General features: G+C 40.9%; 1 protein-coding gene across 1 annotated transcript; it reads left to right on the top strand.

Moving 5' to 3' along the window:
* The first annotated feature begins 4,478 nt into the window (after nucleotides 1-4,478).
* VCPIP1 (valosin containing protein interacting protein 1) lies at nucleotides 4,479-20,758 on the top strand. Its single transcript, XM_064651625.1, has 3 exons — nucleotides 4,479-7,370; nucleotides 12,600-12,686; nucleotides 15,516-20,758. Exons 1-3 carry the CDS (start codon nucleotides 4,673-4,675, stop codon nucleotides 16,385-16,387), a joined length of 3,657 nt encoding a protein of 1,218 aa, XP_064507695.1. The 5' UTR covers nucleotides 4,479-4,672; the 3' UTR covers nucleotides 16,388-20,758.
* The last annotated feature ends 1,891 nt before the right edge of the window (nucleotides 20,759-22,649 follow it).

The following is a 22,649-nucleotide window of genomic DNA, read 5'->3' on the forward strand; positions in this document are numbered from 1 at the left end:
GAGTCAGCTGTCAAGCTGCTCTTACTGGACGAGGCTATACCTGAGCAAACATTAGGAGCATTGACTTTGCAGCAGCAAAGCTTTTGAGCAAGTTATTTGGATAATGGCAATTAGTATTGGAACCTCTGCCTAGTATTTCCCTTTTCATGTTGTTTTCCTAACAAGCTCGTGTTTTGCTAACACACATACCACATTCTGAGCAGCCCAAATTTGGTCTTGTGTGTAGGAATGACATCAGTGTTAACAGAGAGCATCTATTAGTGGTGTGAAATGCTGAACCTGTTGCAATGGCAGCAGTTCAAGCTCTGTGAAAGCACCAAGGGAAAACAGTTGTTCGTTTTGGACATCATTGGGAGGCAGTAGAAGAGGGTATGTGGAAATTATTCATCTGGATGTATCCAGGACAAGAGTTACCAATCCAGGGCCCATGGATAAGTCAGGTGCTGTTTTCTAACCACCATCGAGTAACTATTAATTAACCCAAAGCTTTATGAAAGCTGAAGTTGCTCAGTGGTCATTCCTGTCCTGCCAGAACACTGCTGGGCTGCACACTGCCTCTGAGGACAAGGACATGAGGAATCCTGTGACCAATACCCCTTTGTCATGCCACAGTGTAGTGGTTAGTGCTTGGGCTTTTAAAAATACCTGCTCAAGTGATGGGCAAAACAGTTCAGCAGCAGTTTGGGAGTGAGTGCTGAATTGGTTTAACAGGAGCGATAAATACAAAGTCCCCACTACACAGGACTCAAAGCTGTGCCGTGCAGTGGAGCACATGCTGTTGTTGACTCCTTGTAGATAGCTGGTACTACTAATAGTACTTTTGATATCATAAGTACAAGCCAGTTGCAGTCCTACACATGCTTTTTAGACACTAGAGTGTCATATCTAAATAGAAATGGGTTGCGTTCATTGTGAGGTGTGATGATATTGCCATCCTCCCCTCTACCTCACACTTGTGTTTTCTCTCTCCTTTCTCTCAGGTGTAAATGTAGAGAGCTTTTAGGGCCGGGTCAGACTAAACTGCTAGTCTTGCAGGCTAGGCAGGATCAGCTCTGCCAGTGTTTAAATGAAGATAACACCAGATTTTAGCTATCCTTTCTGTAGAGCATGCTGAGGTGTAGCTGAAGGCTGAAAATAACTTTCACTTCTTGACAAAATAGGACATCCTCCAGTTTATTGTGATCTGATCTTTGGCATGATGCACAAGCCTCTTGTTTCTGTTTAGCTGGAAACTTCTCATTGCTCTTCCAAAGAAACAAGTCCCTCTGAGAAATAATTGCTTTGACCTGGGAATGACCCATTTCCTGAGGGTGAATGACAGAAAAGAGAGGGAGTAGCACTGGGTGAAGATCAAACTGAGCTTTTTACATCTCGCATCATGAGCCTGAAATGAATGCCTGAAGTATTTTGACTGGCAGTGCTTGGTTCTCATCAACAAAGTGGCATGGGTTCAGATATATCCTGTTGCTGACAATTAATCACTCTTCTGACCCATTATAAATAGATTTAACTTTGTAATGAGTGTGATCTTCAAGTATGTGGTGGATGTGAAAGTAATCCTACTTTCTTGACTGTGATGTTGTTCTTTCCCTGTGAAAATAGTGTGGTTCTTGCTGTGATCTTTGGTAGAACTCATTGCTACACTTCTGCAGGTACCTACTAAGGCAGCAGACACTATATTTCCTGAATTTTCCTTTAAGGCTGCTTAAAGATTTAGTTACTTGCATAATCTGTATTCAGCGATATAACACAGAAGTTCCTTATCCTGTTTGCCAGATACAGTGTATAAAGCTTGTAAATAAAGATGCATTTAATTTGCATAAATTATTACCCTGCCAGAGAATTGTTATTTTTATCAAAGATTCTGTAATGAAAGTTTATTGTTGTGGAAATTGCTTGGGCAATCAATCTTGATGATAAGTCTGCATATAGCTGGAAAACTTGCAAATGTCATTCATCGAAAACATCCATGTTAATTAGGGTCAAGTCACCATAAAAGATAGATTCTTGTATTGAACATAATTTATCAGTGAAATTAATGTAGGGAATAGGAAGGAGAAAGAATTTTGACTTTACAGTCAGAGTGCTTTCATAAAAACATCTGGCTAGAGAAGTAAACAAAATATCATAAGTTCCATTGGCTTTGACAGTAAAAGCGAATTATTTCACCAGGGTGCTCCCTATTATTTACTGCAAAGTACTATCAAACAACAACTGAAGTGTTTATTTCCCACCTGCAAAGAAACGGATTGCTCCAGAGGCCATGATGTTACAGAAAAATTCTTTGACACTTCTTCAAAACACGGGACGAGTCAGCACAGGATTGTCACCGGCCGATGCCCTGAATGGTGCCCATTCTCAGTAGCTGCCACAGTTTCACAGAGGACAGAGCCTTCCCTATTTGCATTTTTACTGCGTCCCCGCTACTTATGAAGGGAAGGCTACAGAATGAATGGGCACAGACTGCTGATTTATCCCCAAGTGCAAGGCACATTGGCAGGATTATGGAGCTGGTGATGCTGCTACCTTACTGTCATACACATAAAAAAGAATTAGTAGCAGCTAAGAATGAACATCTGTCTCATAATTTTCACCTTGTCCTCTTCAAATCTGCCACATATTTTGAAAGATCAGATAAAAGATTATGCTGTGGAATGCATACAGACACACACACACACACACATACACACACATTTTCTACGCTTGACAAATTACTGAAACCGAAAGGGAATGAGCATGCACAGCTCAGCTGCTGTCACTGGAAGGTGGCAGTGCTCAGTCTGTCACGGGGCCAGGCCTGGAGCCATTTTTTTCCTTAAGCCTGTGATAAAGCACAGAAACAGAATTTTTCTCTATGTATTAATCATCTGAATCTTTTTAATTTAAGTGTCATATGCATAAATTATTTGCTTAGGTTAATGAAAATGTAACATGCCCCTTGTCTTGGAAAGTACAAGCACAATACATTCTCTATGATTTTTATTCTAATTTTTGATCATTTGGGTGACTCTAGAATAGGTAAGGCCTTGGGATATAAATGTCAGGCATTTGTTTGGTAGAACCAGGATGATGGAGGAGGGAGGAAGTGGTAATTTTTTTTGCCCTTATATCTGTAGGGCTGGGTCACTCTAGTACTTGGCAATATCCCGTGAGGTCCCACCTTGTCCTCCAAAAGTTCAGCTTCAGTTTTCCTTTATTAAAGGATAAATCTCTATCTGGAATAGCTTTCAGAGAACTTAACCCCACTGTTTGCTGACAGCAACCCTCCTTGAGCTCTCCACATGCATACACTGCCAGCCCGCCGTAATTAGGCTGGAAGTTGTGAACATTATCCTATTTCATTTCTGCAAAAGAATAATTTCAGACGGCCACTGGAGATAACGTAAGTGCCAGCTCCGTTCCCTCATTATCTCCTTACGTAGCCCCAGCTGGAGGGATCACTCGTGTTAACAACGTGCTCTCGCGTCTCCTTGTGCCTTGTTTTGTCGCTATCAGCAGCCGGCAGCTGGGGAACACCTCCGCTCAGATATCACACCTCCCGGAGAAGCAGCCCGGCGGAGCTTCTCGGGAATCGAAACCCCGACGGGGGTGTGTTTAGCTCCAGGAAGCCCGTGGAGCTCAAAGGGCAGGCACAGCCTGGGCCTGGCTGCGGCGGCTGTGGGGCACAGGTTGGGGTCAGAGCCCGTGTGCCCACGCCCGCAGGGGATCCTGCCTGGCAGGAGGTGCTGTTTGCGGGGCCGTTAGAAAACCTCCGTGCCCAGGAATCCGTCGGGGTCATCCCCAGGCACTCAGAGCCCTCTGTGCAGCACTGCTGAAGGGCAGGCTGGAGCCAGCCTACTGCCCTGACTCTTTGTAGCAGCCTCTTGCCGGCGGCAACCTGTTGGGACTGAGCCGCCTCTGCCCCCGGAGCCTGTCCAGGGGCACAGGTGACACGGGAGGGAGCCTCATCTCCGTGCTCATGCCAGGGGGCGAGGGGACACAGGAGGGATGTACACGTGGGGTGTCACCTCAGATCTAACACCCGATGGGGACAGAGGGGGAGAGTACACTCGGGGCGTCCCCTCAGACTCAGAACCGCCCCTGCGGGCGGGGGGCGAGGGGACACAGGAGGGATGTTACACGTGGGGTGTCACCTCAGATCCAACACCCGGGGAGGACACAGGAGGGATGCACACATGGGATATCCCCTCAGACCCGCGCCCGCCCCCCCGCCTGCCCAGGAAGCGCAACAAGCGCCGCCGAGCGCCCTGCGCGCCCCTCCCGGCCCACCCACCTCCGACTACACTTCCCAGCATTCCCGCGAGGGCTCGCCCCTCCCGCCCCCCTGCGCCGCACGGCCTCGCGGTCCCTGTAGTCCTCGCGCCGGCCCCCTCCCTTCCCCACGCCGGGCTGTCGCGGCGGGCGGCACTACCGCTCCCGGCCGCTCCCGCGGCGCCGCGCGTGCGCCGCCGGCGTGGAAGTGCGCGAGGCCGCGGCGCTGCGGGCAGTGAGGCGGCCGAGGGGCGGTGAGAGTGGCGGCGCTTCCGCGTTGTGCGGGGGGCGGCGGGGGGCGCTCCGTGCTCGGGTGGCACCGGGCGGCTGAGGGGCGGCGGTCGTTGTCCGGCGCACAGGGGATGCGCTTGTGAGGACGGCGGAGCAGCGGGTGCGGGTGAAGCCCGGGCAGAGCGGAGCGATGTCCCAGCCCCAGCAGCCGCCGCCGCCGCCACCGCCGTCCCCTCAGCAGCAGCCGCAGCCGCCGCCTCCGGCCGCCTCCAAGAAGCGGGACCGGCGCATCTTCTCGGGCACCTGCCCCGACCCCAAATGCCAGGCGCGGCTGTTCTTCCCGGCGCACGGGCCGCAGGGCAGCGGCAGCATCGAGTGCACGGACTGCGGGCGGCGCCACGAGCAGCGGCAGCTGCTGGCCGTGGAGGAGGTGACGGACCCCGACCTGGTGCTGCACAACCTGCTGCGGAACGCGCTGCTGGGCGTCAGCGGCGCCGGCCCGCCCCGCAGGAACACCGAGCTCGTCAAAGTCATGGGCCTCTCCAACTACCACTGCAAGCTCCTGGCCCCCATCCTGGCCCGCTACGGGATGGACAAGCAGACTGGCAAAGCCAAGCTCCTCACGGAGATGAACCAGGGAGACATCTTCGACTGCTCCCTCCTGGGCGACCGCGCTTTCCTCATCGAGCCGGAGCACGTTGAAACCATCGGTTATGGGAAGGACCGCTCCGGCAGCCTCATTTACCTGCATGACACCCTGGAAGACATAAAGAAGGCCAACAACAGTCAAGAGTGCCTCATCCCTGTCCACGTGGATGGAGATGGCCACTGCCTTGTCCACGCAGTCTCGCGGGCGCTGGTTGGCAGGGAACTCTTCTGGCATGCTTTGCGAGAGAATCTGAAGAAGCATTTTGAGGAGAATCTGAGTCACTACAAGGCACTTTTCCATGACTTTATCGATGCGGCAGAGTGGGAGGACATTATCAATGAATGTGACCCTTTGTTTGTTCCTCCAGAAGGTGTGCCAATGGGCCTTAGGAATATTCACATCTTTGGTCTGGCCAATGTGCTTCATCGGCCTATTATCCTGTTAGACTCCTTGAGTGGAATGCGAAGCTCTGGAGATTATTCAGCGACGTTCCTCCCTGGTCTGATACCCCTGGAAAAATGCATGGGAAAAGATGGCATGTTGAACAAGCCGATCTGCATTGCATGGAGTAGCTCAGGACGTAACCATTATATTCCTCTCGTTGGAATAAAAGGTGCTGCTTTACCTAAGCTGCCTAGAAAGCTACTTCCTAAAGCCTGGGGAGTTCCTCAAGACCTCATCAAAAAGTACATCATGTTAGAGGAGGACGGTGGTTGCATCATTGGAGGAGACAGAAGTTTGCAGGACAAGTACTTGATGAGGCTCGTTGCTGCAATGGAGGAGGTTTTCATGAGTAAACACGGTATCCACCCCAGTCTTGTAGCTGATGTGCATCAGTATTTCTACAGAAGGACTGGTGTAATAGGGGTCCAGCCTGAAGAGGTCACTGCAGCTGCCAAAAAAGCAGTGATGGACAACCGCCTTCACAGGTGCCTCATCTGTGGGGCCCTTTCAGAGCATCATGTTCCCCCAGAGTGGCTGGCTCCCGGGGGGAAGCTGTATAACCTGGCAAAAAGCACCCATGGCCAGCTAAGGCCCGACAAAAATTACAGTTTTCCCCTGAACAGTTTGGTGTGTTCTTACAACCCTGCGAAGGATGTGCTGGTACCAGACTATGGCCTGAGCAATTTGACTGTTTGTAACTGGTGTCATGGTAACTTAATGCGTCGCGTCAGAGAAGATGGGTCTGTTTCATATATTGATGGAGACAGAACTAATACTAGGTCTACAGGTGGCAAATGTGGCTGTGGATTCAAGCACTACTGGGAAGGTAAAGAATATGACAATCTGCCTGAAGCTTTTCCTATTACTCTAGAGTGGGGTGGAAGAGTAGTGAGAGAGACGGTCTACTGGTTCCAGTACGAAAGTGACACATCTCTGAACAGTAATGTGTATGATGTCGCCATGAAACTTGTTACCAAGCACTTCCCCGGTGAATTTGGTAGTGAGATTCTTGTTCAGAAAGTTGTCAACACAATATTGCATCAAACTGCCAAAAAGAACCCCGATGACTATACCCCTGTAAATATTGATGGTGCTCATGCCCAAAGAGCTGATGATGTACAGCAAGGACAAGAGTTAGAGTCGCAACTTCCAACCAAAATTATTTTGACTGGACAGAAGACAAAAACTTTGCACAAGGAGGAGTTGAATATGAGCAAAGCTGAAAGAACTATTCAGCAGAACATTGCGGACCAAGCTTCTGTAATGCAGAAACGGAAAAGTGAAAAATTGAAACAAGAGCATAAAGGACAACCCAGGACTGCTTCTCCTGGGGCTGTTCGTGAGGGGCCATCATCTGCACCTGCTACACCAACAAAAACCCCGTATTCTCCAACATCCACAAAAGAAAAGAAAATTCGAATAACCACCAATGATGGGAGGCAGTCGATGCTTACCCTGAAGTGCACCACCACCTTCTTGGAACTGCAGGAAGGCATAGCGAGAGAATTTAATATTCCTCCCTATTTGCAATGTATTCGCTATGGCTTTCCTCCGAAAGAGCTTCTGCCTCCCAAAGAAGGCATGGAAAATGAGCCCGTTCCTTTGCAGCATGGTGACAGGATTGCCATAGAAATCCTGAAGGGTAAGGAGGAAGGCAGGCAGGCTGCCTCAGCACACTCAGCCCATGCTGTGAAGCATGAAGACGTTGCTGTGACCAGTAAAATCTCATCAAAGGATCTGCAAGAGCAAGTGGATAAGGAGATGTATTCGCTCTGTCTTCTGGCAACACTCATGGGTAAGGCTGACTTCGTGTTATACTTTGAAATGGTGTTTTTAAGTAGAAGATAACATTTTTTCAAACTGTAGTTACATACATACATTTTTTTTTCTATTCTGTAATGATGGAGAAGATTAGTTCCTTTCTTAGAAGTGCATTTAACATGCTGTCAGTGACTTTTAAAAATGCGTATATGAGGTATATGAGATAGTTCTTTCTTTGCTATAAAGTCCTCTTTTAAAAATTGCTGGTTAGAAGTGGTTGCATTGCCTCTGCTGTCCTGGCTTTCCACTGGTTTTTCCTGTCTCTCATTAGGCACACATCTGAAGCGTATGTGTGAGAGGTACATGCTCTCTTTTTTCCTACATCTCCTTCAAGTTTCAGGAAATAAATTCATAGCAAAGGTGAGAAGGGGATGCTGAGTGTCTGCTCATAGGAAGTTTGAGGACCAAATTTTCACCTTATTAGTAGGATGAAATCCTGGCATGTCTCTCCATAGGGAGTTGTGTTGGTTTAAGCAAATCGACATGACATTGTCTCCTTAGCTAATCTGCTAATTTTAAATGAAGATTTGGTCTTTTTAAAGAACGAGGAAAACTATGTTTCAGTTTCTCCTCTGCTTACATTCTGAAATAAATCTAAACGTGGATCTGAATCCCAAAGGGGGACATAGGGTTCAAAAGGTATACTTATAAACTATCAGTCATGTAAATCTTCTAATAATTCAAGATGAAAGGACTTTTCTCAGGTGCCTGTGGTTTTTATTTTCCTTTTTGAACTCAGGAGACCTGGACCTTCGTTTGTGTACTTTCTTCATCAGGTTTCACAGTTCTTGCTGCTTCCTGGCAGGAAGTAGAACAGTAATTATCATACATTCAGCTCTATGAACCATGTTTACAGGTTGGGTTCTTTTTGTGGGAGCCTTCCCTCTTGCTGGAGGGATTTGGTGTGGCTAAAGCATGTGATTGTTTCAGAAACGAAACAATTACGTAATCACCGAGTGGTATGTCAGAAGTTCATCAAGCAGAACTTTGATTCTTTTCCAAGTGTGATAGTGTACTCCTGTGTCTCTTGTAAGACAAGGTGCTGAATCACTACTCACCTCGTCACACTGACATTTACACCCCAGTTCCAAAGTGCAAGAAAAGGTTAGGTTTAAAAGTTGTCTTAATTTTGAGATTAAACTTAAAAGAGTGCTTTCCTGTCTGAAGGAAATACTGCTGAAAGTATAGTTATTTGCTTTTGCCTAAAAAAACTTCAACATGTTTTAAAAGTATCTCGGTTACTTCAGCATTAAGGTATATCATTTTGCAGATACTTATCCATAGACTGTGAGCTGATCTTGTATGCAAGAAACAATTTTTGTCTTTGCCTCTCACTGCTGTTAGATTCTGCTTTCAGAGCACAGGTTAGAATAGAATTTACCTCACCCTTCTCTGACTGCATCCATTTTGCATTACTAATAGAAGTAAAAGTGGCAGCAAGGGATAAACCAGTTATAAAACTTTATGCAGCTACTGAATAAGATGCTATTATTATATCATCACTTTTCTCCCTGGGTCTTCATTCTCCTCTAAAATATTTGTAGAAAAAAATCTAGTTACTTGACTGTTTACAGTTGTGATTTTTCAATGGGTTAACAAACTCTGAGAAACTTCCTAAGTCCTTGCACTTTTTAAAAAGTTTTGTGGTGGCAGTTCCTCAGGGTGGTATATTCAGCCTTTCTGGGACAAGAAGCCTTAGTGTTTCCCAATGACATTTCTGTACTGCTCAAAGTTGTGGTGCAAAGTTCTGAGAGTTAGCTTTGTAACTTTTTAACTTTTTTTAACTTTGTTCTGTTAAAAGCATTCTTGTAATACAGTCATATCAGAATGTGTAGGGAGGAGATGATGTTGAAATAGCTTGCTGGGCCAGATACAATTTCCTTTTCTTTTCCCCCATTGTCTTTATTGAAAGTGTGTCTTCAAACATCCATAACTGTTCATTCCGGATGCTTAAAAGCTTTTCTTTCATACAGAGTCTCCTATAGGCTGAAATACCTCTTTTGTATTTTGGTTACTAAGATTTTTCTTTTCTGGTCTCAGCTAGTTAACTTATTAGAATTTTAGATCGTGTTCTTTAATTTTTCTGTATATAATTTAAAAATAAGCCCTGGGAAATTAGATACTGTGATTTTTGACTATTTAACATATTATGCATGATTTTTTCTAAAGCTTTTTCTTTTTTTAGCTCAAGAAACAGAACTCTATAGGGAAAAGACTAAAGGAATTGTAATTTTACATTAACATATTTAAAGTGTTATATTTTAAAACAGATTTAATTACGTCCATGCAGAGGCACTGTGGATACGTGTGAGCCAAGTATGATGAATCTGTTTTGAGTGGTTTGTTTTTCATTGATGAATTCATCAGCTCACAAAAATCAAAATAGCCAGGTTTAAATTAAATTTATTAATTGATACCAGGATTTTCTTGGAATTAAACAGCTTGTTTTTAAAACCTGTGTTTATCAGCTGAGTTTTTTATTTGATTTGCACTTCTGTGTGTTTTCTCTGCTGTGTGAAGTGACAGTCTTGGGCTTGCAGCAGGTGCAGACTAACCTACACCAGCAGAAGAGGCGTATTTGTGGGTAGGATAGTTTTGATTTGTTGTCATACCTTAATGTTCTGGAGTTGGAGTCTGGTCTGAGGAAGTGTGTACTGGAGTAGGAACAGTGCAGAGAACATAATCTCTGTGACAAATGTAGTGTCTTGAGGGAGTTTTTAATCTAACTAAATGATCATCCAAATTAACTTGTGACCTATAAACATCTCACTGCCATGGCAAATAAAACCAAAACAAATGGTAAAACCCAACTAACAACAAAACTGTCCAAACCTCAGATGTAGTTTAGTTGAGTCACACAGTTCCTCTGATCTGGGGAAGTCCAGTTGCAGTTGTGGGGTTTTTTTGATCTTCCAATGGGAGATCTCTGTCAAAACAGCCTGGTTAGTTTGTATTTCTTTCAGTGGCTGATGCTTTTGTTTTGTGAGCCTTGCTCTCCATGCTTTCCTGCATGTAGTCCTTGTTAGTGTTGCATAAAAGGCTAACTAAACAGTGGTACTTCCCTTGTGCAAAGCTTTAAAAATCATGCCCGCAGCAAATAGGGAATCTTTGCTTGGAAAATGTCACTAATGTCTAAAACTGGACTTCTTCTTTGTGGAAGGAAAGGGAGCCCTTCAAATAATAACGGGTTGCTCGATGCAGCAGTAAAGGAGTCCTTCCGTAGTATGGAGTCAGCCACTGTTTGGCTGCTGTCTGTGGCCTCTTTAGGCTTGGGTGGACTGACAGCCCTATTCTGTTAGGGATCAATGTAGTGGTTACTTTGATTCCTGTGGGCAGTGTTTAAACCATCAGGAGGACTCAGAAGAGCCGCAGCAGTGATGCTTTGGAGCTATTGTGTATAGGGATATGCATTTCAAATTGTAAATGAGAATAAAGATGCAGGTAGCAGTGACACAAGACCTTCTTCAGTAGACCATGGAAAATAAGAAAGAAGAGTAGTTGTTTTACTACCTGGATGTTCTTGCTAGGAAGTGAAGGCCAAATTTGTGAGCTTGATGTGCAAATGAATGCAGTGAGCCCAAGCATATATGATTTGAGGGAATGCATTCAAAATTAATTGGATTGTGTAGGCCTCCTCTCTTTAAAAATGTCTAAAGACAGAACATGATGAATGTGCACTGTACCTTTGTAAGAGAATGGGGACCTGAATAATGCCTGAAGAGGAGAGGTGAGTGACAGAACTGTGGTGGGGGAACAGATGAGCAGGGGAGCGTACAGAGTCCCATGCCTCCTGTGCCTGTCAGGGAGTGGAAACAAAAGCTGGAGAGTGGCTTGAAGGGTTTTAAAGCGTGATGTAGCATATAATGCCACTGTCATGTGGGTGAAACATTTTCTCACCTGAGGCAGGTGGGACAGGAAAATAGCCACAGTTACCATGTGGGATATGCAGTAAAGAAGTAAAAGGAACAGTTCAGATGTGCCATATATTCAGCATGTGGAAGCTATTAAAAATAGCTTTTTACTTTTATTTTGCTTATAGCAGTAAGCAAAGAAATATTGCTGGCTAATATTTTGCAGCCTGACACATTCCAGCTATTTCTATTGTAAGCATTTAGTACATCCAGTTTAACTTTAGTTGAAGATTTACATTCTCCAAACTTGATAGAAATTTGAGACATATGGTTATTGAGATTTCATTTTCTAAAGAAGGGGGCAAGTTCTATTTAAAATACCTCAGTACGTTCCCTAAATGTTTGATGTAAAGTGGGAAAAGCATTTTTTTTCTGAAAATGTGTATGCACAGTAGTTGCTTCTGCATCAGGAGAATGGAATTTATCAGTACTTTCCATTTGCACTACTTTGACAGCTGCATCACATATCACTTCTCTGAAGCAGGTAAGTGGTTAACAAAATAAGGAAATGGGTATAGACAAAAATGCAGATCTGAACTGATTGAGCAGGTTCTATTAGGTCACTGATACTCTGTCACTGTAAACCAGTTTTTCTGTTCCTCGTATTCCTCTCCTTATATAGTCTAGGTTGGTTTTTTTCCTTTTTTCTCTCAGCATCATTTAAAGTTATTGCATTTGAATGCCATTTTTGGCATCTTTGAAAAATGCCAGTTACACAGGGCTGCTGGGGCCTCGTTGTTGATGTTTTGTTTCTAACTCTTAAGAAAAGCAAGGTAGAGACACAGCCTCTATGCAGCTGCCTATGTGGACATTTGTGTCTCAGCTGCAGTATAAAGTCTGCTCTGTGGCAGCTGTGAAATTGATCTCTGATTTTTGAGAAGGTGTAGAGATATAGAATTAAGGTTTTAATGAGCAAGGGTATGTGCTTGAATTTTCGAAGTATGTTAATAATTTCCTAGTTTAATGTAGAAAGGGTGGGTAGGAAGGGAATGGAGACTGGTGTTTAGGGCCTGGCAAAGAACCAGGAGCTGCAAATTTGGATCAAATCAAATTTAGGAACCTTTGTACTAGAACATGTAGGATATTTGACTGCAGACAGTAGTATGTTTTTCTGAAAGTTTCTCAAGGTCTTGAGCTCCTGTTCTGTGAATTTGCAGTAAAAATTCAAATTCTTAATTGCATAGAAGAGAGTGAGGACTCAGCTTTTGATTCAAGGAGTTACATTTTCAGCCATTGTCTATAATATTAAAATATGACTGCTTAATTCTAATGGTTGTGTTTGATTTTTACAGGAGAAGATGTTTGGTCTTACGCAAAGGGGCTTCCTCAGTTGTTTCAGCAGGGTGGAGTATTCTACAGCATAATGAAGAAAACAACAGGTATTTCTGGGGTTTTTGTTTATCCCTTTCTTCCTCTGTTTTCAAATCCTGCAAACTGTAAATTGGTATTGAATCACTTGTAAGCATAAATGTATTTTTATTTTATGTTATTAGTCTGGTACCTTTTTCATTCTTATAATATTGTGGAACTTCTTATGCTCCCTCGGAGAGCCTAAGACTAGGCAATCTCCCTAAGCCTACTTCTTTGAACTTAAACCTCTTATTTTCTGAATTTTTTGCTTCCTTAATTGTACAAACAATTTTTTTTTTTATTTTTGGTGACAGAATGACCAAAATAAGTTAATGGGTTTTTAAAAAAAATTCTTTTCCCCCGTAAACATAGGACCTGTTGCTGTTATACTTTAAAACAGTTACTAGAAGGAGTTCATCTTTCTAGTGTGCTTCTTGTTAGATATTTTGCTGCAAGTTTTAAATTTAAAAGGTTGATTAAATTTGTCTTTTGTATTCCTAAGATAATGGTTCAAAAGCAAAGCTATCCATCTCCTTCTTCCATTGATGAATATCACATCTTGGGCTCTATGTAGAATAACCAAGCAAGTAGTTAGAGTGTATTTTATTTTTTTTACAAATACTACCTACAAAGAATAGTATATGTTTCTTTAGAGAAGAAAGTACCAATCAATTATTTTCTCTCCTTTGAAGTTTATTTTCTTGTTGAAATTTTTACATTCATAGTTTAGCTCTTGTGGTTTCACCTATTGTAATGATTCCTTTACTTATTTCTTACTGTCCAATTTGTTCTTTGGCAGTTTTTTCAACCTTAACTTTATCTTATTTCTGGAAACAGGTATTTTACCATGTAATTTCTGTTCTCTTTGCAGTAATTAAAATGGATGGTATATTCAATGCCCACCACCTCTCACTCAATTATTAGCCTGGATAATAGAATTAGTGTGCAAATGTCTTATAGCAGATCTGTTTCCTTTTAGTATTATTTCTTTTACTGTGCTTGTAAAGACTGCTGTGATGTTTGTGGCAAGTGAATTATAGCTCATACGTTGCCTGCTGGAAAGGGCATTTTTGACCAATTGATAATTAGCCAGAGTTGAGAACTCGAAAAGAATCCATGGGATTTATAACCCAGCTGGTCAGTAACTTACAGAAAATGTCTGACTTACAAGTAATTTTTGCCAACTGACAAGGTAAGCAATAAGGCTGTGGGAGATGACAGTCTGTATGTGACCATTTCTACGTATGCAGGTGTTTTACACTACCTTGGTAGGTAGAATTTCTATTTCAACATTAACACACTACTAAAACAATTCCAGTGTGCAACGATCTGACTAATCTTTCCACTTAAAGAAGCCTATTTTTAGTATTTTAGCTAATGTAATAATGCAGCTATTGTCCTGGACCTTTGGAACAAAGCTTTTTATCAAGTGTAGCTACTGTTAATCAGTTGAAGTTTGATTTAGTAGATATTGTTTAAGATCTTACTTTGAGATTTCAGAATTGCAGTTTCAGAGGCAGTTTTGATCTATCACAGGAATTGTTACAGCTCCCTCTTTGCAAATGAGCTGGTAAATTATGTACTTAAAATATGTTCTTCAGGCTGAGTTAGACAGGTAGGTGTTCGAGGGTAAATTTTGTTCTGTGTTTTGGCTGTTTTGTTATTGGCTTCCATGAATATATAAAGAAGGAGCTACGTATCTGAAGCTCTTGAAATAAAATCCTATTTGTAGATCTCTGCACCTGTGCAAGTGCAAATCAGAAGCTGTGGTGGATGAGTGAGACTGGTCAGTTAGTTCATCAGTATGAAAACAGTTCAATAACATTTCAAATTATTGAATGACCTTTTTCATTGATGCCATAATACTCGTTTTGAGTGCATTATATTGATAACACAGAAATCGAATTTAGTTGATGTGTTTCTTCCCTTCTGAATAATTTCTGGTGGTTTTCTTCAAGAATTTTAAGAATGTGAGGAAAAATCCCAATAATTTACCTACTCCTGGCACCTTTTAAACAGTGTTGTTTTCATTGTAGCTCTCCTTGCATAGCTGATGGAACTCAAGTGAAGAGAGTGGTTGCAGCCAAGTTTTCATCTGCAGATAGCTTTTAACTCACAGGAAGCCATCATCACTGAAGTGATACCTTATTGCTTTACCAAAGCCTGTATGGGATGGAGTTGAAAGAGTTATTTTGTGTTTTATGATGATAAACTGTTAAAAATGAATGTTGTCCATTTTTGACACATAGAATCTTCAGAACTTAAAATTATCTAGTGAACTTTCTGTTTTTACAGATTGGTCAAATTGTAAGTGGAACAGTGAAACAAACAGCAGATCAAAAATATTATGCCTTATGTTTGTTCTGTAAAGGTTAATAGTTATAATCTCCAGGACTACTCAACATAGTCAGCTTGAAACACTTTTGTTTATCTAGCAACACTTCCTCTCTGAGAAAAAGACAAAATACCAAATTTGAAATTCCTCAGGCTTAGCAATTGTTACACACCCTGAAATCCTACTACAGTTCTGACTAGTATGGAAGTGGTCTTAGATAGTACTTCTACAGATAGTGTTTTGAAATGTGCTCCTTGGCAGTTTTCTGGTTTTGGTGTTTGTTTGGTTGTTTTTGTCTTGTTTTGGGTGGGAATGTGGGATGGTGGTAGTCATGGGGTTTGGCTTGGTTTGTGTTACTGCAGGCATATTCTATTTCTTTAACTTCTGTTGTGTTAGGTAATAACTTTCAGTGTGGGTTTTTTTACATACTTGGTTCAGTAAATTTAAATACAATAATTACTGTGTGTTCAGAGCATGCCTTAAAATATGTTAGCACTTTGAATAACTTTTTCTATCTTTATAGGTTTGGCTGATGGCAAGCACTGCACTTTTCCACATCTGCCTGGTAAAAACTTTGTGTACAATGCAGCAGAAGACAGATTAGAGCTGTGTGTGGATGCTGCTGGGCACTTTCCAGTTGGTCCTGACGTTGAAGAGCTGGTTAAAGAGGCCTTAAGCCAAGTGCGAGCTGAAGCTACTTCAAGAAGCAGGGAAGCGAGTCCTTCGCACGGAATGCTGAAGCTGGGTAGTGGTGGAGTGGTGAAAAAGAAATCTGAACAACTGCATAATGTAACTGCATTTCAAGGAAAGGGCCATTCCCTAGGAACTGCATCTAGTAGTCAACAACATGATCAAAGGGCCAGGGAAACACCACTTTTAAGAAAGCATAGCACAGAAACAGACTTCAGTCCTTCTGCTAAAATTGAGCCTTCTGTATTCACAGCTGCTTCTGGTAACAGTGAGCTTATCCGAATTGCTCCGGGAGTTGTGACAATGAGAGACAGCAGGCAGCTTGACCCCACTCTGATTGAGGCACAGAGAAAAAAGTTGCAGGAAATGGTCTCTTCTATTCAGGCTTCAATGGATAGACATTTGCGGGATCAGAATACAGAGCAGTCAGCATCAGTTGATGTATCTCAAAGAAAAGTAGAGGCAGTGAGTTCAACTGCTAAAGCTGGGAGCTTTCAGGCTGGCTTACCCGAATCATTTTCTGCACCAGGTGGTACTGAACACTTGAATACCGAATCAACTGATGGTAACATGGTGAATTCTGTGGGAACAACATTCCCTGCGAGGTCTAAAGCACAAAAGGGAAATTCTGTTGAGGAGCTTGAGGAGATGGATAGTCAAGATGCAGGAATCACTAATGCAACTGAGCCAATGGATCACTCTTGATAGGTTAAAATCTAATAAGGGTAGAAGAAATTACTGTTCAAATGTAATGTTTATTGGCTGGGCCACACAAAGTGATTAGTTATTAAATCTTGTATGTATGTCAAAGATTATATCATCTTATTCAGTGCATGATAAGCGTGTGATTGGCAATAGCTTTCAATATTACCATACTGCTGCCCAGGCTGGCTCTGTTACCTGTAAATTAGTTATTAGGAAATGCACTGAGATGAATATCTGCTGTACATGTGGGTTCTTGAAAATTCTTTGTAATTTTTAATTCCTTAAAAGTCTTAAAATTTAAGCCCATGCAAGGTTCCTACCATGCTAGTTTAAGGTTGCTGGAAAGGCTAGAACAGGCAAAACTAGAAATTTGACAAAGTTAATTCTGTCCCAGGTACTTAATTACAGTCAGAAATACACTATAAACACGAATTATACATACATTTCAAAAAGCAACTGAAACTAAACGCCTGCTAAATTTGATAATGTAGCATATACAGTACTTTTAATTAAATTGTGCTGGCACTTTCTGCAGTTTAATAACTTTTTCATTCATACAGCTGTTTACGCCTCTCAGAAATCTTGGAATGTGTGTGACTTTAGCAAACTCTAATTTCTCCATATTGTCAGTTTAAGAAAGTTAGTAAAAAGGCTACTTAGCATATGATGATGATAAAGTGAATGTGGTGTGGTTATGCATGGCTGTCTGAGCCAACACAACCATTTTGGTGCTCTGTTAGTAAGTGATAGCACGTCTTTATTTCCTCCCAAATACCGAGGTAGTCAAGTGTTGTGCAACTTTTAAGACAATTACAGGAGAGAAGTTGGCAATTTCAATAAACAACAAACAGCAAATCCATTTCTTTTAAAATACTTTGATTACTAGCATTGGTTAGAAATGGCAAAAATTAAATAACAGCTGTCCTCTTAAGAGCAAATTAAGAATTTATTGAAAGGAAATTACTCTAACATACGTTATCCTAAAGTGTTTGGGGATAATTGAGCTTTTAGAAGCTCAGTGTTTACTCTGTGGGAACAAGGAATACGTGCTGTTTCAGTGTCCATAAAGACTACCCACCTCTCTCAGCCTCACTTCAGTTTGTGATGCAGATTTCCCTGCATCAGTGATAATATAACTGGTATCCACTTAAGTAGTGTGTTCATCAGACCTGTAGTGCTAGTTTTTAAGAAGCAGCCACTGTGCTTGCTCCCTAAGGATGGAATGTGTTTCTGATACTGCACTTTGCTTCCTATCTTCATAGTCATATTTAAATGCACTATTGTTGCTTCCTCTCATGGTAAAATAACATTGAATGGATGAAAGATGTTAAATACAGCTTCAAATGATTTAAGAGCATTTAAATACTGAAGTCTGTGTTTGTGAACATGTGGGTTTTTACCAGTTCACTAATGTGGTTTGTGTTGTATATGTTTGTATTCAGAAAAGTCTCCTCACTTTTTACATTTCTAGTCACTTAAACAGTTCTAACCATTAGTATGATAAAATGTCCCATGAGGAAGGATTTATTTTTGTATGTAAAACTGAAATGAAGCAAGTCACTAAAGTAATAGCCCCTCTCTTTTGTCAAGGTAAATTAAAATGCCTCTGTTGGTTAACTTTTTATGTAGATGGAACAAATACTTTATTATTTAGTACACTACTTAGAAGTAAAAATTAAGGAACACCTTTTCACAAATAAATGAAAAATGTTAAGATCTCAAATTGCTACCCAGTAAGTTAGCAATTTGGAAGCTTGGAATGTATGAAGCAGTTGGCTCACCAGAACTGACCTTGCTGATGCACTGATTAACTGGCAGGGCTTATTCAGTGAGAAACAGGATGCACATGCAGCAGCTGGAAGCCTGCCATGACTTCTGAAAACATTTAGTCTCCCATGAATCAGTCTAGCTGGCTGAGGGCTACATCTGTATAGAAAATGTTGAGCAGAGGCTTGTGCTTTGTCACAGTGTGAGGCTTCAAAAAGTATATCAGTGCATGTTCCTGGGAAGGAGTTTAAATCAGGAGAGGTTGAGGGGGAGCAATGTCCTGGATCTCTTGCAGTTTAAACCAAGTAACCATCACTTTGACAGTTTTAACCTTTTCTTTAGAAAAGGTTATTTTTTCTTGGCTGAAAAAATTATGGGCAGTGTATATGAGAGATTTTAAGTCTGAAATAAATTGAAATATTTATTGTACATCGTCCTTAGTTCAGTGAAAAATGCTTACTTCTTTCATGCCATTCTGGTAAGACTACAGAAGTTTGTGTGCCTTTTACTGTGTAAAGAGGAAGGCTTGGTTTAGTTTTGACACACTTCCCATTTTAGCAGTAATTTGACATTTTTCTTCTTAACTAAATAGAAGTAGAAACAGATAATAGCTCTATTTGACTCACCCTTAGTATTGTCTTGGGCCCACTGGAGTCATGTAGTTCAGAACTCTCCAGTTCCTGAAAAAGATGGTCTCAAAGGAATGGTGAAATGGTGTCAGTCACAAGATCCACTGGTCTGAGTTCCTCTGGTGTAAAGCAGGATTGTGCATGTTTCTTTGCAGTGTTCTTATTTCATGTGGCTTTCCCATGCGTTTAATATCAGTGGTTTTGAGAAAGATGGCTTTTGATACTCTGAAGTGAAGCTAAACTTCATCTACATGCCGGTGAGATGTGTGACTGTACAGGAGAAGTGAAATAAAGAACACCAAAGTGCAAGTTGGAACAGATGTTTCATTTGATTGTTAGCAGTGGGTGCAAATGTAAGTTGAGACAAATCTGTGTGCCTGTCTTAGGAGCACCCATGTGCTTGTTAGATTTCCCTGTTAGTCAGGAAAATGGTGATGGGATACGAGGGCAAGGAAGACGTTGACTCATTCTGGACGTGAAGATGTGTCAGTAGGACTTCTCAAATGTCAAGAAGGGTGCCCTTTTCTCAGAAAATAAAAGCAACCAACCCAAATTCCTGCTACTGAATTGCCTGTGGAAAGAGGCTGTGGTTCTAAATTCTTTTTGAGTACCCACCTGGATTCCTTTCTTGTCTAGAGACCAACCACCTTCTACACTGTATCTTGTGTCAAAGAAGACACATTATTAGAAAATCCTAAACTTTACTATGGCTTAGTACATATAACCTAAAGGAAAGATGGTTACTGAAAATCCAGGCCTCTTATGCAAGTAAAAAGGGAAATGAACTTGATTGCTGATGAGCATATGGGAAACCTCAGGAGAACAGATCAGTTTTTCAGGAAAATGTAAGACTTCTACTACTTCAAATGGCTGGCTGCTTAGTAAGGTTGAATTTTTGATAGTGCAGTTTCTCTTTTTTTTTTTTTCTTTTCAAATGAAATCAAAGAAATATATTTGGGATGTCTTCCCTGTTGTAGTCACAAAACTGCAATGGGCACTGTTGGCTTTGTGAGTCCCATATAGTTTACTAGTCTTGCTGGCTACAAAGTCTGAGCTAGACATTGCCTCTGACAGAACACTCCAGCAGAGGCAGAGAGGCACAGTGCCACAGGGCTGTGTGCTGACAGCCCTGTGCAGCAGGCATGCTTTCAAGACCAAAATACTTTATTTACAGTCTTAGATAAGGTAGAGTCTGTTGTCACTGTCACAGGGTTAGCAGAGTTGCTTGCTACTTTTTCAGTGCACTGAAAATGCCAGGTAATAAAATTCACAGTATGCTTACAATTGGGAGAGCGATGCTCTGTCTGAGTTGTATGGAAAATGAATGATTTAAGAAGATGCCACTGTTATCTCTACATTTGTTTGGCTCCCATTTTCAAAAATGAGAATCTACATGCTTTTGTCAAATAATAATATGAATATGAATACGAAGTTGATCCTTTTGTTAACCACAACAGTGAGTGGTTTCTTTGTTTTGCTTGTGGATATCAGTTTAGCTTCATGAAGAAGTTGCTTAAGATCTTTAGAATGCAGGATTCCCTCTGAGCCCTTATGCCTGTGGTTGAGCAATAAAAGGCTGAAACAAGAGTGGTATTTTCAGAAATATTTTATGTTCAATGAGGATTATTGCCAAGAAATGAAAGAGTGCACTTTTAGGAGGGAATGCTATTTAAACTGTATAAATAGGAATTAAAATAGTGTATATATTTAGAAAAAAATCTTTTTAAAAAGTGCTTTACATGTTGAATTAAAAATAAATTAGCATAGAAGCTATACCATCTTCACAGTACTGGCTGTTATCCAGCAAAGTTTGGTTTGTTTTATTTGTGATTGCTGTACTAATTATATTTGATTTTTTTATCTGTAATGTAACAATAGTGTATTATAACAGTATATAGTGTACTATACTACACTTCACTGTACAGTATTTGGAATTTTCTTTGATTGCAATATTAAAACTATAAGTTAAAACATCTGTTTTGGTTTTATCAGGTGCAACTTTTATCTAGACTTTCACACATTAACTTGTTTAATTAACACTGATTTGGCTACAAAATGAGTGAGTTGAAAATATATTCTAAGTTCTGTATATAAATCGCGTTATACTTGCATACATGAATACTGATACAGAAGTTGAAAAGCTGGTACAACTCTTAGAAAAGTAAAATCTGATGTCATCCATTTTCCTTTAGTAATGCTTCTGTTTAAAAGAAACTTCTTGGAAAGAAAGCTCTTTAAGGAACAGTGTTTCTTTGACCTTGTACCTGTTCTGAATATTTCATTAAACAAATAGGACCTCTGAATTTGAGAGATTTCTCAACAATATATGTTTCCTATATTTGCAAACAAAATGCAAGATCTAATTTTTTTCCCCAAAGTTATCACCAAGAGGATGTAGAAAAATGCTGATCAAGTCATATGTGACATTTAAGATACCTTGCAATCTGTGGTTTGAAATGTTGGTCAAAATGTATTCAAAGCAAAATTTTACTGTGTGCATGTAATACTCAAGTATGAATGGTATAATTTGGAAGAACTAGACTTTTGAAAATTTGGCAATACTCAAAGATGAACATATTGACAACTACTTAAAGTATTTCTGTGCTTTTTCCACCAGCTACATGTGGTACTTTGTTTCAAAAAGCAGCTTTAATCAAAACTTTTGAGCCTAAAAAGAAGCCATAAAACCCATCTGCAAAACCCTGTGTTACTTCTTCCTGTATTTACTGAAAGGCTTTAATTCCAAGTGTGCTAGCATTAAAGCATTCTTTAAAATGATGAGTGTAAATACATGGACTTAATTTTGATTGCATGTTGTATCATGAAGAATTGAAAATTATCCTTTGGAAGATTTGTATTTCAAAAGCTTAAATGCTTAATGCTAAGCTAGAAATTTGCTCATCTTTATTAATGCAGTGATTATAATGTGAGCCAAAACCAGCACTGAACGTATGAAGCAACAAAGTTAAGTGTGTTTTCAAAGTGTTTTCATTTTACTTCTGCTATTAATTGTATAGTCTTAATATCTGTCTAAATTTTTATGTTAGATTAGAGTTGTTGGGTTTGAGTTGTTGGTTGTTGTTTCTTTGTTGTTTTTTTTCTCTTTTTTTTTTCATATATATGTCCATAGTAAATCTGTTGTAGCATCCCTGCAAAACCCCAGCTTCCTTTCAGAAAAAGGCTCCTCAAAATACAATCTTATTCCTAGGATCAGGGTGAGAGTGAACCTTGGCTATTCATCAGCACATGTTGTGAGTTGTGGAAGGTACTTTTGGTATTACAAAGAGTCAATTCAAACACCTATATTGACTGCAAAAGTGAAGCGAAACGATGTCGCTTTGCTTGATGTGGAGGCTTTGATATATGTTGGCTTCTGCTGATTTGTGATGTTTTAAGAGTATTATTCAAAAATTGATAAAAGAAGTAGGTGTTTGGATCCATAGTAGGCTTGATGGCCAAGCTGACATTACAGAAACCCAGTTGCCACAACTGGTTTGAAATGGGTTATTTGGATTTGAATTACTTAAATTGATGTACACTGGGTGATTCTGAACATTTATTAATACCATCAAAGATGTTAGGCTACAGTGTAAGCGTGACCTCTGTTGCAGTAACTTGCAGGTGCTTTAAGAGGCTTCAGAAAGGACTATTATTCTCTATTAAGAAAAAGCATTGATTATGAGACAGCTGCACAGACTTGTATTTGGATTTTATCCACCTCTATTTTTAAAAGACTACCTAATTTTGTTTTCTGCTGGAAATAATACTTCTAGTGGCTTGTCTTGCTGGTAGCAAATCTAATTTCACTTCAAAAGTGATCCTGTAGATCTGGACTGGGTCTGTGCTGCTTGGAAACTGGTATTCAA

The sequence above is a fragment of the Pseudopipra pipra genome, chromosome 1 (genome assembly GCF_036250125.1).
Source record: "Pseudopipra pipra isolate bDixPip1 chromosome 1, bDixPip1.hap1, whole genome shotgun sequence".
NCBI classification, from domain to species: domain Eukaryota; kingdom Metazoa; phylum Chordata; class Aves; order Passeriformes; family Pipridae; genus Pseudopipra; species Pseudopipra pipra.

Coding starts and splice junctions, on each gene's coding strand:
- VCPIP1 (XM_064651625.1), top strand. CDS start 4,673: ATGTCCCAGCCCCAGCAGCCGCCGCCGCCGCCACCGCCGTCCCCTCAG. Junction 7,371..12,599: donor TCTTCTGGCAACACTCATGG/GTAAGGCTGACT, acceptor TGATTTTTACAG/GAGAAGATGTTTGGTCTTAC. Junction 12,687..15,515: donor CATAATGAAGAAAACAACAG/GTATTTCTGGGG, acceptor CTATCTTTATAG/GTTTGGCTGATGGCAAGCAC.